Source organism: Peromyscus eremicus, chromosome 7 (genome assembly GCF_949786415.1).
Source record: "Peromyscus eremicus chromosome 7, PerEre_H2_v1, whole genome shotgun sequence".
In the NCBI taxonomy this organism is placed as follows: Eukaryota; Metazoa; Chordata; class Mammalia; order Rodentia; family Cricetidae; genus Peromyscus; species Peromyscus eremicus.
The window spans coordinates 80,954,784-80,972,142 of record NC_081422.1 but is presented as its reverse complement, the minus strand read 5'-3'; the positions used below and the strand labels follow the sequence as shown (position 1 = coordinate 80,972,142).

The 17,359-nt window shown below is 42.2% G+C and overlaps 2 protein-coding genes and 1 long non-coding RNA gene across 7 annotated transcripts in view; 1 reads left to right on the top strand and 2 right to left on the bottom strand.

The window, feature by feature from the left end:
* LOC131915246 (cytochrome b5 reductase 4) overlaps positions 1-670 on the bottom strand; it is a 58,904-nt gene extending 58,234 nt beyond the window's left edge. For all 4 annotated transcript variants that reach the window (XR_009380300.1, XM_059268327.1, XM_059268326.1 and 1 more), the window contains exon 1: positions 489-670. Coding sequence is in view for 3 of the 4 variants with exons in the window: in XM_059268327.1 (XP_059124310.1) it covers positions 489-563 (75 nt within the window). In the remaining variant the exon portion in view is untranslated. The remainder of the gene's footprint in view (positions 1-488) is intronic.
* A 2,301-nt stretch (positions 671-2,971) lies between these two features.
* Positions 2,972-7,553, bottom strand: Ripply2 (ripply transcriptional repressor 2). The gene is made up of 4 exons (XM_059268328.1): positions 7,465-7,553; positions 7,144-7,222; positions 6,767-6,831; positions 2,972-3,128 (listed from the first exon to the last, which is right to left on the bottom strand). The coding sequence occupies exons 1-4, from the start codon at positions 7,551-7,553 to the stop codon at positions 2,972-2,974; spliced, it is 390 nt and encodes a 129-aa protein (XP_059124311.1).
* A 3-nt stretch (positions 7,554-7,556) lies between these two features.
* LOC131915249 (uncharacterized) lies at positions 7,557-16,014 on the top strand. Of its 2 annotated transcripts, none has more exons than XR_009380302.1 (3): positions 7,557-7,822; positions 14,959-15,360; positions 15,794-16,014. It is a non-coding gene; the product is annotated as an uncharacterized LOC131915249 (long non-coding RNA). The 2 variants fall into 2 exon arrangements; XR_009380301.1 differs by lacking the exon at positions 7,557-7,822 and adding an exon at positions 10,451-12,547.
* Positions 16,015-17,359: the final 1,345 nt, after the last annotated feature.

The following is a 17,359-nucleotide window of genomic DNA, read 5'->3' as shown; positions in this document are numbered from 1 at the left end:
AAAATGTGGTTATTGCATAAGGAAGTACCAAGAAAACATAAGCAAATAGCATTCGCCTGGCAGTGAACACAGGGCACAATTTTTATTGAATTTTGTAAATATATATCCGTGTTCCACCTGCTGCTAACAGTAACCATATTCAACAAATATTCAAGAGCATGGTATCAAATTCAAAGTCAGCCAGGAGTGTCCATAGAAGAGCAGTGCTGGGACAACTGGCTATCACATGCACAGAGGAGTAGGGCTTGGAGAGGTGGCGGTAAATCTGATGGGAGGTTTGCAGACCTTGCAGTGAAGTAGTCTCTCTGGCCGCTACTGTTCCGCCTTGCCCTTCTGACAGTAAAGAACAAAAGACCGGAGCGGACAGCTTGAGGGAGGGAAGCAACTCCGCTGGAAGCAGGGTCCCGGGTGGACCTACAGAGGCCAGCTTCAGCAGCACGAACAGACTCAGGGCGTTTGAGAAGGCGGACACCAGCGTCCCCGCTTACCTTGCTGCGCCCCTGGGAGGCGACGCGCTGCTGGGAGCCGGGGGCCGGGAAAGCCTGGGAAGGGACGTTCAGCATCCTGGGCCCGCGATCCGGGCCGCTTCCGGGCTCCGCCACCAGACAGGATCGCCTGGCGGGACCCCAGCGGCCACCACCGCCTGCTCCGGCTCCGCGGCCGGGCAGAGGCCAAGCCCCCGACCCACTTCCGGGGTCGCCAAGGGTCAGGCGCGCGGTGACGTAGCACGCTCACGGCAGGCGGGGTGGGGGCGGAGTCAGAGGGAAGGAGCTCGCGACGGACGCGGGGGTGGAGGGCGGGGGGGGGGGGGGGGGGGAATGGCCTATGCTGTAGAGGCGCATGCTCAGTTAGTCTCTGGTCCCAAACTTCAGCACCACAGGGAAATGACAGCATTCTGCTGAAAGATTAGTGGGTGAAGCTGTTCCTCAGCCCTGGTGCTGATCGAGTCCCAGTAGATCCCTGTTCACCCAGAACATCAGCGCCTCTCCCTTGATAAACAACATCAGACTGCTTGAAATATGGAAGGAAATAGCACTATCAAAACTTTCAGATTGCTGAATATTTCTCTCCTGTAAAATACTAAGCTCTAGGGAAGAGGCTCTCACAATTTCACTAGCCAAGAAGCCAAATGCAAGAAGCCTCTGCTTGTGGGTTAAGAAGAAAATTTCACCTTTCTGCATCCTCTGTCTGGAAAACGATTAAAAGACGATTCCAGTCTCCTGCTCTAGCCACACACTCACACATTCTTCCTCCTCCCGTAAGTTTTCACCTTCCCTGAAATCTTCAAGAAGCTCACCCCTAAATGGAGTGATTTGGTTTTGGTGTCCTTATAACTTAATGGTTTGTGTGAGTTACTTTTAGTTTATTAAAGGAATATTTATATAACTGCATGAGCTTGGGTTTCTATAGAAATAAATGGCCATATCTAAACTACACTGCAGATATGATTACTAATAGGTATCAAACAAAAGACAGGGCACCTTATACTATCCTAATTTGTTAACAAAAGAAGCATCTAATGTTGTGGGTCTGGGTTGGTGACATCCTGGACCTTTTCTTGCATGTATCTGGGAGAATACACAGACCCACAGAGTAGAATCTAATAGAAAGCAAACGTTTTCCCAAAGAACAGTTCTGAATAACGCTATCCATTCTCTGCTGGGTACTAATTTTTCATGACTCTGGACACATTATTTATCTCAGTTATGTAGTCTGCAGAGTTCCTGGCAGTCAAAATTGTGATAATATGTTTTAATATGATAAGATAAAGTCTGTGGATATGCTTAGCCATCCAAGCAAGAGGCATTTCTTAGCTGTCTAATTACCTCTCATCTCCACCTTACCTATTTTTATTCTGTAATATTTCAGGAAAATATTTTTGAGATATTGCCAGGCAAGCATCCAGCTTGGGTTTTCCTGCCTCATCCTCACAAGTAGCCCAGATTACAAGTTAATAAAAATATGTTTACTTGTAGCTGAACTGTTAATTTGATGATCACATATGAGCTAAAAGGACTTCATGATTATAGTTTATATGTCACCTTAACCATGCAAATTGCCCATTTTCTGTCTCATTAAATGATGGAGTAATTTTTCTTATGTGATGGCTATGGAAGATAAAGCAATCACTGAGAATTTATTTGGCTTCCCATAAGAAAATATTTATATGAGAATATTGTGATCAGGGAACTAGGAAAAAAAAGGAAAACTGATAATGTTGAAGTTCATGTCTGCCAAATCTTAGCTTTACCTAGGACAAGAAAAAATATTTTCATGTTCTAAACTTTTTTAGACTCCATAGAAATAATTCCAATTTAAACATTTTGTTTTAATCGTAGGAATCCCTCAACATGTACAGTAAGTGTTGAACACCAGATCAAGAACAACAGGAAAGTATTAGAGTGAAAGTCATACTATTCACTACTTAATTACAGTCCTTAAAAATTAAGGCACCTAAGATTGTTTTCATTTCTCAATTATAGATTATTACTTAAAGTATTTTCACCATCAGCTAGCAAACATATAGTAATATATGTGAGACTCAGAACATGATGCAATTTTCTTTACTATCTACCAAGATTATATTATCTATAACCATAACATCCAATTGAGATTAATAGTAAACAGCAGACATTACAAGAGCCAGTCTTCAAAAAACAAACAAACAAACAAATACTATTGTCCTTTGGAAAATTATAACTAAAGATAAACTTGCAATTTAATGAAGAGACCAAAAGTATCCTTTGTGAACCCAGATATTTATAACATAATCAGAACATTTGTACATGATACCTATCTTCAATACCAATCTTTAATTCTAGTGTACGGACAAAGAAAAGCCAAAAAACTATACTGATTACAAACTATTTTTTATTAATAATTTATATACAAATAAATTAGTTTAAAAAGTTTATGATACATGTATACACAAAATTCAAATCCTCCACAGTTCAAATGTCACAAGAAGTAACTAATTAGACTGATTTTCACAGGCCAGCCCCTCAACTTCATCTTCACTATCAGAATCTTCATAAAACGAAATCGTAGCTTGAATTGGGAAATTTTTCAGAAGAGTTTCTGCTTCTTGATATAAGTAATCATAACACTTGGATTTGGGCCAGAACAGTCTGAAAGAAGCAGACAACACACCATCCTTACGTTTACACATTCAGGATCCTAATAGCCATGAAATGATCAATTTCCACAAGATCTCTATGCTTAACAATTTGTTTACACATTTTAGAGACAGCCTTGAGATGGAGAGTTTAAAACTGCTACTGTCACAGCTTTCACAGAGTCTGCTTGCCAAAGTGCAAATAAATGGTTGATACTTTTATATCTTTATCCAAGCTATGGGTTAGATTTAAAGCTGTCTACAGCCTCTAACAGCAGAAGATCAATGCTTACCTTACTTCATGAGTTATGTATATGTTTTTTACAAAATGTAGAAGGTTAGACTTCCATTTTCTAAATTTCTTTAGAAGGCAAATACATCCCACCACTACGTCAAATACATGGGTGTGGGTGCTAGCCAACTTTACAAGGAGGGCAGAATGTTTGGACCCTGGATAGGCAGCAACCACCCAGTGTCCAGAAGAAAACTCTAGATATAGCTCTTTGTTATAGATACAGCCAATACGCTTAATCAGAAATGTATAAGAACAGTAACTTTAAAAGCTTGTCTATGCCTCCACAATTTGCTAGGTGGAAAAGCTGCTTCAACACCAGTCTTTATTTCCAATCCACCTTTTTCTCTTATCCCACTGACTCTGGGAACACTGTACCAATGTATTGAGAATTATATATGTTTTATACAATTATTTTGTAAGTAAGCCTCGTTACCTCAGAATTTTAAAAAATTGATCATTATTAATCTGGCCTGATGGTCTCTTTTATTTTTCATCCAAAGAAAAGAAATAGACAGGAATGAGCTGACAACTCTTATGAAGTCACTTTAGTGTAGGGCAAAGAACCCTATCTACATATAATTGAGTGTGTCTAACCAAGAAAAGATTATATTGTGTTCAATGTGCTCAATTTTAAAAGACAGGAAGTTAGGCAACAGAGTTTACATATATTTTCTAGCATAACATATTAAGAGTTTATAATCCAGATGCTTAAACAAACAGCATTTATGCATTCAATAAGTGTGGTAGTGAGCTCTTGTACCAACATGATCCACCAATCAAAAGTGAATAAATCATGAACCCTACCCTCAAAGAATTGACCACTGAATAAAAAGTATACAGTCCACAGTATTAGTCAGGATAGAGATTAATAAAAATTAAATGAGAAAACAATTGATTTTTTTCAACAAAGAAAAGAATTGTTTACAATATACCAATATATGTTCTAATATGTAACTAAAATCGCCAACCCCTGCCCCCAAAACAGTCGGTTGATATCATCACACTCTGGTCAGAATTTCTCTGTGGACAGTTCTTCCAGGGATGGCACCCTTTTTTGAGTTCCCCCTGTTCTGATTTTCTGTTACCTCCATAGCCCTCCCTTACTCCATGTACTAGGTAGAGGCTGCTCTTCCCCTATGCCTTCTTTGAGAATAATCACCTCTTCCCTCTGCACTTCTTTAGGATGACCTCACCCCTTTCATGAGTTCCCCAGCCTTTCCTACTCATACACCTCACACCTGTGCTTGCAGAGTTTCAGGCTGGCTCCTGACATGCATGTGACGCTCTCCCTAATTGCTCTGCTTGGATGCTCTAAAGCTCGAGCAATTCAACAACTAAAAAAATCAGACTCATTCCCTCATTCCCCACATCCGCATCGTCATAGAACAGCACTCACCTAGTCAGCAGCCACAAATTTGGGAGGCATTCTGGCTGTTCAGCTGTTCTTCACTTACCTTCCCAGTGCATTATAAAGCCCAGCTTTGTCACCTAAATACTTCCTACATCTCCACTAAGCCTCACTTTCACTTCTGATGGCTTAGAAAGGCTCTCCTTCATTTCTTACTTGTAACTCCTTCCAGTTTCCCTTTGGGAGCTTTAAGTCTTTATTCCAGTCCCCTACTGATTTTCCTTAAACGTCAATCTGATGACACCATTCTTCTGGCTAAAATCAATAACCATTGACCCCTCCGACAGTGCAAAGTCCATGGGTCTGGACACAGCTCTGTATGGACATGTAGAGGCTCTGGCCTTTACTACCTGGCTGCCACCACTGCAGCGACACCCCCCCCCCCCAAATTCCTGGTCTCTGGAGCTCAGCGGGAGCCATGCTGTCCCAAGATCCTGTCTCTCTTTTTCAATGCCATTTCATTTGATCCAAATGTTCCTTTATCTAACTCTTGGTGACTCAGCATAGTAACCATAACTAATGTATAATGCACCCTCTGTGAGCTTTCCCCAACCCTTCAACAATTACATGTTTAGTGCCCTGAACTCACTTCAAAAGTGGCCCAAGTAAGGCTGGAGGGATGGCTTAGTGGTTAAGAGCACTGAGTGCTCTTCCAGAGGACCTGGGTTCGGGTCCCAGCACCCACATAGCAACTTAAAACCATCTGCAACTCCAGTTCCAGGGCATCTTACTCCCTCTTCTGACCTCTGTGAGCACCAGGCATGTACATGGTTCACACACATACACACAGGCAAAATAATCAGACACATAAAAATAAAAACTTAAAAAATAATCTGACCACAGTAAACTCTATCCTGACACTTGTCACTTGCTTCCCCCTGTGACCCTCAATTACTTTTAGCATATGTAGGCAATCAAGACATATCGACTACTGTCCACCACATATAAACACATAGTCATAGGCCAGGCTTTCTTAGACACAGGCACACCAGCCTTCTTTTAACAGTCCTGAGGCCACATAATTATACACATTTAGTCTCAAATAAAAGCTAAAAAGCTACAAAGAATCTTATAGAATGGTTGACTTCCTGTGGAAAAAAATTAAACAAACAAAAAAAAAACAGTCAAAACAAAAATAGTAAACAGAGGCCGGGCAGTGGTGGCGCACGCCTTTAATCCCAGCACTCGGGAGGCAGAGCCAGGCGGATCTCTGTGAGTTCAAGGCCAGCCTGGGCTACCAAGTGAGTTCCAGGAAAAGGCACAAAGCTACACAGAGAAACCCTGTCTCGAAAAACCAAAAAAAAAAAAAAAAAAAAAAAAAAAAAAAAAAAAATAGTAAACAGCTGGACCAGCCTTGGGTCACCTTTGACCCCTTTCAGCCTAATCATTGGTAATCTGCTCAATGTTCCTGTCATTGCCAGCTTCTCTTAAGTGTCCAGCTTGATCTGGACAAAACCTGTTAACTGTCTACCCCATTTTTCCTTTTGGTTTGGAAGAAAATAATGCATATACTGCATTCTGTGAAGCCAGTTTCACACTGTCCTTTTAGAATTAAAAATAATGAAATAAAATGAAAATTCAAAACAACTTTTCTGGCACAGGATGTCTCCCGTCTTATAAGCCTCCTTCAGGACAGGTAAGCACCCTGCCACTGAAATACGTCCCCTACTCCACTCATTCGCTTTCCTAATCAGTCTGTTTACTCTCTTGTAGCCAGTTCTTTTAGCATTTACTCACCATGCACCAACTGACAGTCCTTTTATGTGATAAATCCTGTATTTTCCCATTCCTTGAGTAACAGAATCCTTCTCAGAATGGAAACACAGAGAAACTGCAAGTTTTCCAAGACAGAGAAACTGCAGAGACAGCTATCGAACTGGGGGGGATGCTGATGTCCCCATCTCCTTAGGGCTGGAGTTGAAGACCTTCAGTAAGGCCTGTGACTCACCTGACAGGGTGTCGGTATTGAGAAAGCTTCCCTGAGGCTTCAGTCACTTCAGGGCCACTGGGCAACTAGGAAGGAAAGGAGTAATCGCAGTGACCACGCAGCATCTCTTTGTAGAAATTGGGAAGGTGTGTGCCACCCAGTGCCTCTGGCTCAGGTAGGGACTGTGACCCTGGGCCTCACCTCAGCTGCAGCTGGCTGCATCACTGCAGAGAATTTCCCAGCCTGCATTCATACCCACAGGGCCTGGGGCAGGCACACTGTTAAGTGACAGATTGGGAGCACAGGTCACCTAGGGCCTTAGTCCCCAGGCCTGGGTTGGGGATGGGGAATGGGGATGCTCTGTAGCCTGAATCTCTGCAGACCACGTTGTCACTCACCGCCTCTGCAGCATGGGGCTCCGCCCGCTCCTCTTTCTCGCCTGGGGTTCGAAGCCAAGGTCTCCAGAAGCCCTCGGACCTGCAGGATGGCAAGCGCAAGTCGCGTGTAAAAAAACGTGAGCCCGGCCACTGGACACAACTAGGACGGAGCACGGACACTGGGCACGGGCAAGGGCAGCGGGCACAGGGCACAGGGCGAGGGCTGAGGTGGAGGGTGCGTGGGGATGAGCCAGGGCCAGGCGGTCCTCTGGCTCCTCGGGCAGCGGCGGGCACGGGGCGAGGGTGGAGAGTGCGCGGGGACGGATCCGAGCTGATAGGTACCCGGGCTGCGCTGGCGGCGGGTGGAGGCTGCGCGGGGATGGGCACGCTGGGCTGTGCGCGCGCTCGGCGCTCTCCGCAGCGGTGTCCATGGCAGCGCTACCGCTTCGGTGTGGCAGCCGGGCTTTATCTAGTCCCCACGGCCCGCTGCGCTTGCAGACCTTCGCACCCGGGCTGCCCCCGCTCCACATAAACAAAACGGCAGCGCGTGAAGGCACCGCGGGCCGTGCACTGGTGTGAACGCGTGCACATCCCAAATGGCCCGGGAACCGGCTGCAAGAGCGAGTGTTAATAGCCCCCCTGACACACGGCCTGGGAGAAAAACAGCATGTGCCTGAGCAGCCAATTTCCATGTGAAGAGGTTAGGAGGGGATAGAATTAAGCGATTCTACACGTTTTGTGTATTTCTGCAAAATTGCCGAGGGCTGGCAATTGCCTGCCTCTTGGCTTAGCTCTTTGGCCTTCAGCAAGTGCAGCTGGCTCTGCAGCAGCCTGTGTTCTAACCGGGGATATGGAGTAAGGAGAAAAAAAGAATAGCCTTTATTTTTTCCCTCTGGAACAACAAACAGACAGACAGACAGACACACAAACACACACACACACACACACACACACACACACACACAAACTCCAAGTGTCTCTGTGTATAGAAATATGGATCAATAATAAATGTACTGTTTTATAAAAAAACTGTGTTAGTAAGTTCTGTCCAAAATCTGCCTGATATTTGAAGGGGACAGACACACTTCAGCAACAAGAGATAAATTATGAAAACCTGATTGTTACAGCCAAGAGAGGCAGAGTCCGTTGTCATGTGGTCTCAGTGCCTTCCCACATCCTCACGACTCTCTCCAGACTGCTGTCATCTCTCTCCAGTAAGCCCTGAGTGATCATCTCTACACCTCTGCCATTGCTTGGTATTTTATCAGTAGATAGTTAGACAATCCTTCTGTAGTTTGGGGAAGATACAGCTGATAAGATCTTGGAAGGTTATGATACGAGACAAATTATTTATACTTCCTGTACTAGTTCTTGGAAGTTACTCCTCCTTTATCTGTAGAGGTTCATTAATCTTGGCTTAAAAAAAGTTCTAGCCGGGCGGTGGTGGCGCACGCCTTTAATCCCAGCACTCGGGAGGCAGAGCCAGGCGGATCTCTGTGAGTTCGAGGCCAGCCTGGGCTACCGAGTGAGTTCCAGGAAAGGCGCAAAGCTACACAGAGAAACCCTGTCTCAAAAAACCAAAAAAAAAAAAAAAAAAAAAAGGTTCTGTTTCAAAGTAGAGGTGATACGTAAATGTTATAATTTCTTTCCAAAACATTTTAAATAATGGAATTGAATTTCCTCGAACACTGCAGACTAAAACTCTTGATGTAAGCTATAGTACAACTTCTATTCACTTGGCTACTTCATAAGAAAAGAACCAGTTTAATTCTTATCTAGGAGACGGCAATGATATAACTGTAGTACCACTTCTATTCACTTGGTTACTTCATAAGAAAAGAACTAGTTTAATTCTTACCTGGGAGGCTGCAATGACGTAACTGCCAGGGGAAAGAGATCTGGTTTCTTTAGATAATGAGATCTATCCATCAGTGACGATAGAAGCCCACTGCTTGACTCAACAGCTTAGAGTAACAAAGCTGATTAAATGATTGTTATATGTCTGGTACACAGTAAGCCCTTTCTTGGCAGATGATAAAAACGATTAAAAAATATTATGGCTTGCTGGCAAGATGGCCCAGCAGGTTAAGATGCTTGCGGCCAGGCCTGACCACTTGAGTTTGACCTCCAGAGCCTGCACAGTAGAAGGAAAAAACTGATTCCCACAAATTGTCCTCTGACCACACACAGCAGTGGCATGAGAACACACTACTTCCACACCCAAGCGTGCACATACACACATTATACATGCACAGATACATACCACACATATATACACATAGACACACACACACACACACACACACACACTACATAAATAAATGTAATACAAGTATTATGACCTTACAGACATGACCTATTTGATGAAGGGACCTATTCAAGTCAAATAAATATCTTTGGTGCATCTGCAATGTACTAAATATGATATTTTTTAATACAATGACTTAAACGTTCTCTCCTTACTCAGGAAGATTGTAATCTATGGTCATGACAGTGGCTGCCAAACCAATGACTTTTTTAAAGAAGATATTTAATTTCTGAAGAACATTTTACATTTGCAAATGAAGGTCTGGAGGACTTAGTTTATTTTTTAGGTACAATTAGGAAAGCCTACTTAGAGCTAATGAAACCTAAGTTGGGATTTCTAGAAGGATCAGTTGAAGAATGTTATTGTCTGTGTGTGTGGTAACCAGGTAAGAGGAGAAGAGACTGCTGACACAGAGATGTGGCTAAAGAGACAGGGCAGTCGTGGGTCGTTGAGAATCTAATACGCTGTGCTCAGACACTTTGACTTTGTTCTGTAAGTACTGGTGGAAGACTGATGATCAGCAGGAGAGTGGAATGGTGGGTGGTGCTGGCTCAGGCAGACAAGACCACAGCAGACTCAGAGCACAAGAGATACTTCCATGTTTTGTTTTTTTAAATGACCCAGAGAGGGAAAACAAAATAATGAATTTGATACTGGTTCTTCAATCGGTCAGGATAGAATGGTCAATAGGTTAGTAAGAAGTAATTCCAAAGTTTCACAAGCTTAACGTAGAGGTGGGGTGGGGCTAAATTTCTCAGTCATCCTGCATACATCCTGTTTGTCTACTGGAAGACTGGCTTCTAAGCTTTTTGGCTCTTGGAGGCAAGTTGATGAAGCTTGATATCTCTGGACTGTTGCCAGCTATTTTAACAGGGAGACACAAGTAAAATTGTGTGCCAAAAGTGATACACATTGCCCCCAAAACACTTAACTCTCCTAAAGTAGTGAGATGACACATTGGTCTCACAGGAGAAGGGAAATACATGTCCACCATATTTTTTAAAAGAGGAAAGACAGAAATAACCAGCATATAGAGACCATCTCTCCCTGATGCTGCTGAATAGATATGCAGTTCACCGTCCTTCCTGTGTGCAAAACACAGTTACACTAAGGACAAGAACTCAGGTGGATCTGGTGGCTTCTGAGAAGTCCTGATGAATATAGATGAAGATACTCATGGAGCAACCAGAGATATGAGTACTGGGGTACAGCAGAGAACTTAAGACTAAAGACTTAAATGTGGGAACATCAACAAAGGGTGATCAACAATAGGAATTGATTAGTTTCCTGAGGAAATGTTGTAGCTTGTGAGAGCAAACCAAGGCCAGAGCTCTGAAGGTGACATTTCTTAAATGAGCCAGCATACAACAAAGCACTGAAGAGGACTGGGGGCAGTAAAAGTGAGTCAAGGTTCCAGTGACATTGGAAGACGAAGTAAAAGACTTCCAACAAGGAAGAAAAAAGCCAACAAAATGATGACAGGTGTTGGTTTGATTGGAGTCTATATGGCTTTAGAATTGTTTGAATGCATAGGGGCAGAAGCTTTTTCCTGCAAGTTGGTTTATAGATTCAGGCTAAAGAAATGAAGAGTGTTGAGGGTACCCTCTTGAGAAAAAAAGAGTGAAGGAAAATGCAGATTAGGAGAGGAGGGTCCTCAAGAGAGAAGGTACTGAGTGATGGCTATGGTCCTCAGGATGAAATGAGGTCAGTAACTCTGGGAGAAGATCCTCATGAGGTTGGAAATTAGTGTTTGGTAGCCATCAAATACCTGAGAAGTTGACAATCAAGGTGAATAGATCTGGCGTGGAGAAGGAGGGGGAGAGTGTGGTAATGGCATATGATATAGAAATGTAGGCTATAGATATGATAGGATGAAAGGGTAGATTATTAAATCTGCTTTTAAAGAGCAGCAACTTGTTTAAAATGTTTTATATTGCTATGGATTTTAGTTTATTGATACAAATTTAAAGTTAATTTTGTTATATTGTATGTATATTTCTACTCTTGTTTTAAGTATTTTGTTTGTGCAGCTCATTTGAAATTGTAATGTATAGTTGAGAAATACAGATTAATAATTAGTCATCTATGATAATCAAACTTATAGTCATGTTAGTTAAGTTTTCTAGGTATGCATAGATATATTTCGATTAGGTAGTCAATCTTCAAACACTTCAAAGACCTACAGAATATGGCATTTAAGATGTTTTAAAAACTTAGGCTTTCCTGGACAATGAAACATGTCTGCTCCTGGCAATACTGATTTACTTAAAAAAAAAAAAAAAAGATGGGCATCAAAGACACTCCATATGGAGTTTATCTTCTTGGCAAAATAGCCATTTTGGCAAGAAACTGTTCTTGCCTGGACTGCTTGACAAAATGTTGTATCAACTGGACATGCAGGACCCATGGGAAAATGACCACTAAATTTGTCAAAACAAGGCAAGATGGTCCTTCAGGTTCCTGCTTTGCAGAGGAGACTGCAAAACATTCTACAGGACACAGAGAGAAGCAACTGAGAGATTCTAGGCCTATAGATGAAGAATGATGCCCCAATGTTGCAGAGAAACTTTGAGTGACTGTCCAGGTAGCCAGCCTTCTCCACCATTCTAGATTTTTGGAAGTTGCTTACAATGCATTTCCTGTTTACTTAGGTAATATTATATCCTTCTGGGATCTTTGATCTAGTTGAAGACTAAATAGCTACAGTTATAATTTTCCTTTGTTATGATACAAGATAGATATGAAACTTTAGACTCACAAATAAAGGATAGATGATAAAATATTTTCCTTAATTTTACCAAATATAAATGGACTAGATATTGTAATTGTAATTCCTGCTTGATAACTGTTCTATTATATGTAATTTTACTATGTTAAAATTAAAACCTCCTTTTTGATTAGATAGAAAAGGGGAAGTGCTGTGGGATGTTGTTCTGTATGCTGTGAATATGTGTTGCTCTGATTGATTGATAAATAAAGCACTGATTGGCCAGTATCCAGGCAGGAAGTATAGGCGGGGTGAGCAGAAGAAGAGAATGCTGGGAAGAGGAAGAGCAGAATCAGGAGTTGCCAGCCAGACACAGAGGAAGCAAGATGACAAGGCAGAACTGAGAAAAGGTACCAAGCCACGTTGCTAAACATAAATAAAAATTATGGATTAATTTAAGTGTAAGAGCTAGTCAGTAATAAGCCTGAGCAAATGGCTGAGCAGTTATAAATAATATCAAGCCTCTGTGTGATTACTTTATAAGCAGCTGAGGGACTGTGTGGCTGGGTGGGACACAGAAAAACTTCCAACTACAGGCATATATAAACCTGAGAACAGTGCATCCCCAGAAGGAAAAGAGAGAGCCAGTTAATAAAAATATAGCAAGAGTAATGCTTGGCCAAGTTCATGTTAAACTGAGAAGTAAAAATACAGATTACAAGAACTACAAAAATCCTAAATCTTTCATTTCTACACTGATTTTTTATTAAACCATCTATTTGCATGGAACTTGAAGCTAAGTCCCCCATGGGGAAAATACTATTTTTCTTTTTATTTATTGTTTTTTCTTTTTTTCTGCACAGCTTATCATTTTCATCAAAGATAGGCTCACATAGATAAATCACAAAGGGGAGTGTTAATTTTAAGCTGTTCCAGAGTACAAGAACACTTGTATACTTTTCAGGAACATCATATTTATTATTTTAGAATGGATGCACATACGTCTTAAGCTTGATTTAGCGTGAGGATATAAAGTCTTATCAAATAGCTAGACAAAGGGCTGCTGAGATGCGCAGGTAAGGACTGAGTTCAGTGACTTCAATCCCTGAGACCCCCATGGTGGAAGTAGAGAACCCATTTCTGCAACTAAGTTATCCTCTGACCTCCACCAGCATGCACATACATGCATGCATGTACATGCACACACACACACACACATACACAATTAATTAAAATGTAATAAAGCTTCAAATATATTATAAAAATGCAGATTTATAACCCTCTGTAGTCTAACATGCACATGTTACAGGTTAGGTTTTAGAATTTCATGTTGAGCCCCACCAGCACATTTGCAGTACATGCTCTCCATAACATATTAAACATGCTCTTCAAAACACACCCACAAGCTAGAGACCAACCTCCATAATCTACAAGGACTGAAATATTAAAAACTTCATTTATTCAAGCGTTTATTAAACACCCACTATGGAGGTGTTTCTTAACTTTCTTAACTGTACAGTCCTCATAAAACATTGAAGAAGAGATGAGTACAGACTGCCCTCTGATGACTGGTGCAGCTGGCATCATCTGGAGGCACATGGTGGCAACAGCAGCAATGAGTCACGGCAATGCCCCATTCCTTCAGACACATCTGTTTGCTGCTCCATTTCTTTCTTTCTTTTTTTAAAATTCTTTGTGTCTTTCATATCACGCCTCCCGATCCCACCCATCTCCCTCCCCCTAAATAAAACAAAATAAAATTTAAGAGAATAAAAGGGAAAAAAGGAAGAAGGGGAATATCTCGTCGTGGAAGCTGCACTGTGACACAGTGAGTCATGCAGTAAACCCCTTTATTTTTACATGCAGCTGTTTATTGCAAAGAAGCATCAGTCTGGTTCAAGGCCCCTGGTCTCTGCTACACCACTGATGCTGGGGCCTCACTAGAACTCTTCTTTAGCATTCCCTTGGTGACCTGTGTCCTGGAGATCCTGCAGCCCTGGGTCAACAGGACACCCCACACACACACACACACACCTTGCTCCCCATACTCTAGCAGATCACAGATGGGGTAGATGTTGAAATGAGCCAACACATAACCCTGGTTCTGGGCCTGGCTAATTGCAGGGTTGGTAAGCCCGCCCTCCACTCCTCTACCCCCTCAACCCCTAACCTCCCACTCCCAACCCCTCCACCCCTCCACCCCTCCACGCCCCCCCATTGTCTTCACCACCAGGGTGAGCCCTCCAGCATTGCTCTGGCTAGTTCACCCCGTGCAGCAATGAGCAAGGGCCGGGGCCAGTTCTCCGGCTTTCATATCAGCAGGAGCAGTTTGTCACCTCCACCAACAGGATGATCTCTACTGTGCTGCCCAGGCAAGGTGCAGGGCCTGGTGGGCAGGGACAGCTCTCTAGCTTGTATGACCTCAGGGCCAGCTCTCCAAACTGCTTCAGGTGTTGATGGGGGAGGGGAGCATCTCTCCCCTGCCCTTGCCATCATAAGACAGATGAGTAGTGGAGACATGCTCACAACCTCTGTCTGCAGCTCCATTTGTAAGTGGGGATTAAGTCATACCCTGTGAGGTCATCCTGTCCCTTAGGAAGTGTGCCACATCAGGCCACATTCAAAGTGAGTGGTTAGTTCAAATTCCTACAATTTAGGCTCCACTCACGAACAAAAAAAAAAAATCATGACTGCCATACTTCAGGAAGCTACATTTTCACAAACATCCAAGCCACCAAGCTTTATATTCTACCAGAGAGAAATTATCAATTTACATATGTGTGCTTAACATGTTTTCTTGTTTGTTTCTTTATTATTGCAGGACTAATATGAGAAAGAAAGGGAGTTTATCCCAGAGGTGAAGTGCTAGGGGATGGTCCCCAAGGAGGGAGCCAGGAAGACAGCAAGACCACACTTTGAACAGGATGAGCATGAATAGTGTCAGGAATACACAAACAAAAAGCTAAAATCAGAATTTGAACTAATCATCCACTTTGAATGTGGCCTGCTGTGGCACACTTCCCCAGGGACAGGATGACCTCACAGGGTATGATTTGATCCCCACTGACAAATGGAGCTGCAAACAGATGTGTGAAGGAATGGGGCATTGCCGTGACTCACTGCCACTTCGCCACCATGTGCCTCCAGATGATGCCAGCTTCACCAGTCATCAGAGGGCAGTCTGTACTCATCTCTTCTTCGTGGTCTTGTGAAGACTGTACAGGTAAGGAAGACTGTACACCTGTCTAAGAAACCAGACTTTTGTTTCAACACTGCACACATGAGATATGTGCCTTGCCAGGCAAATTATTCATTCCTATCTGAATACCAACTGAGTAAAATATATTAACATTTTTGGTATTCTGTTTTAATTACATAATTATGTTTTCCTGGAAAACATAAACAATTGAATACAAACCCCTAAACCTAATGGGTATGAGAGGTCTCTCTCTGGGAGATAACTGAGATGTTGTGAAATTGAACTGTGACAGATACACAGTTCTGCGAATTAATTTAGTGTTGTTAACTTGTATAGTTATATAATTTAGTTATATGCAAAATGATAAGCAGATATTAAAGGATGGTCTCTTTCTTGGTTGCTCTCAGGTTGGGCCTGATGATGAACTAAATAATCAACCCTGTTTTAAATGTTGCAGATTTGCCAGTTTTTAAAAATATGAGACTTGGAAGCTGGTGAGATGGCTCAGCGGTTAGAACACTTGCTGCTTTTCCAGAGGACCTGAGTTCCAGTTCCCAGCACCCACAACTAGTGGCTCACAATCACCTATATCTCCAGCTCCAGAGAAACTGATGCCCTTTTCTGGCCTCTTCAGCCACCCAAGTGTACACACAAACATACACAAGAATAAATGCTAAAATAACCCATTTTTAAAAGATCAGGGTTTACACTTGTATCTTTGTTAGAGAACATGGTTGTGATACCTATGATGACATTGGTATTTGTTTCAAAGTATAGCCTGTGTCTGTGCTGGTCTCCAGGCAGGTCTAGGTTCCTTTACTGCAGCAATTGTCTGGAAGCTCTACATGAATTGCCTAATCCGTCAAGGTAATAGAGCAAGTCCTTCAAATCTGAGGGTATTGGGTCTGCAGCAACAACCTTGGTCGGACCCGAGTGGCTCATTATTCACTGTCAAGTCCTGTCAGTCAAGTCTCAGTTATTACTGGCTTGCCAGCCTAGGACCTCACACCAAGGCTACCCTCATGGAAGAAGCATTTATATCAGTCTGGAGGTTGCATTAAAGAGCAAACAGTAAGCCCAAGTGATGTGAATTTCTTGTTAGGTTGTGAGGGGATTAGACACATGAACATGCTCAGAACTCACTTGTCCAACCTAAACATCCCCCTTTCTCCCCACTTTACAGATGAGATGAAACTTTGGCGATCAGCATTTTATGGCAATAACATTTCATTTGAGATAATTGATTTGATGAAGATCTTTCTCAGTTGGAGGACCATATTCTTCATCTAAGATGGCATTTAGAAGCTTGGGGCGCTGGAGAATGTTCCCAGGTTTAAGACGAAGATAACAGTTGTGACAAAAAAAACTGACTTAGAACTGAGCAGAGCTAGTGTGTGTTGTTTTAAAGCAAGAAGGTGCTCACAGATGGCTGAGAGAGAGACTTAGCAAGTCTGTGCTAATCACACTCATGCATGGGAATGCCTCCACTGAAAACAGCCACACTTCCCTGGGCTCTTACGATGTGTGAGCAGGGCGGGGGTGGGGTGGGGAGGGGTGTTTGTCTTACTCAGTTAATAACTACAAGAATAAGTAATATTTGAAGGCACAGAATAGCTAATGCTTCATACTATAGTTACAGCTGACTGTGTATTATTCAAACCATGCAGACAAAGAGACTGTTAATGAGCAGCGGTTACAATCCTAAGTTCATGAAGATAAAAACAAATTGCAAAAGTTCAGTTTTGAACAGATAAATAACTGGGTTCTTGAAGGCTCTACTTCTAGATATTTTTTCAACTTCTCTGTTAGTCTCAAACAGATTAATTTTTCATACATGATAAATTATTTAGAATAAAACACAGTGCAAAAAAATCTACCCACAGACCTAAAAAGAAACTGATCTTTCCCACTATAAAACTACATTTTATTTTATTTTATTTTATTTTGCAAATCTGATACTTTCTATTAAATTTATACTAACAATGTAAATTTAAAACTCAATACCACTAAGTATCATTAACCA

Coding starts and splice junctions, on each gene's coding strand:
- Ripply2 (XM_059268328.1), bottom strand. CDS start 7,553: ATGGACACCGCTGCGGAGAGCGCCGAGCGCGCGCACAGCCCAGCGTGC. Junction 7,223..7,464: donor CCGCCGCCAGCGCAGCCCGG/GTACCTATCAGC, acceptor GCCATCCTGCAG/GTCCGAGGGCTTCTGGAGAC. Junction 6,832..7,143: donor AGCCCCATGCTGCAGAGGCG/GTGAGTGACAAC, acceptor TTTCCTTCCTAG/TTGCCCAGTGGCCCTGAAGT.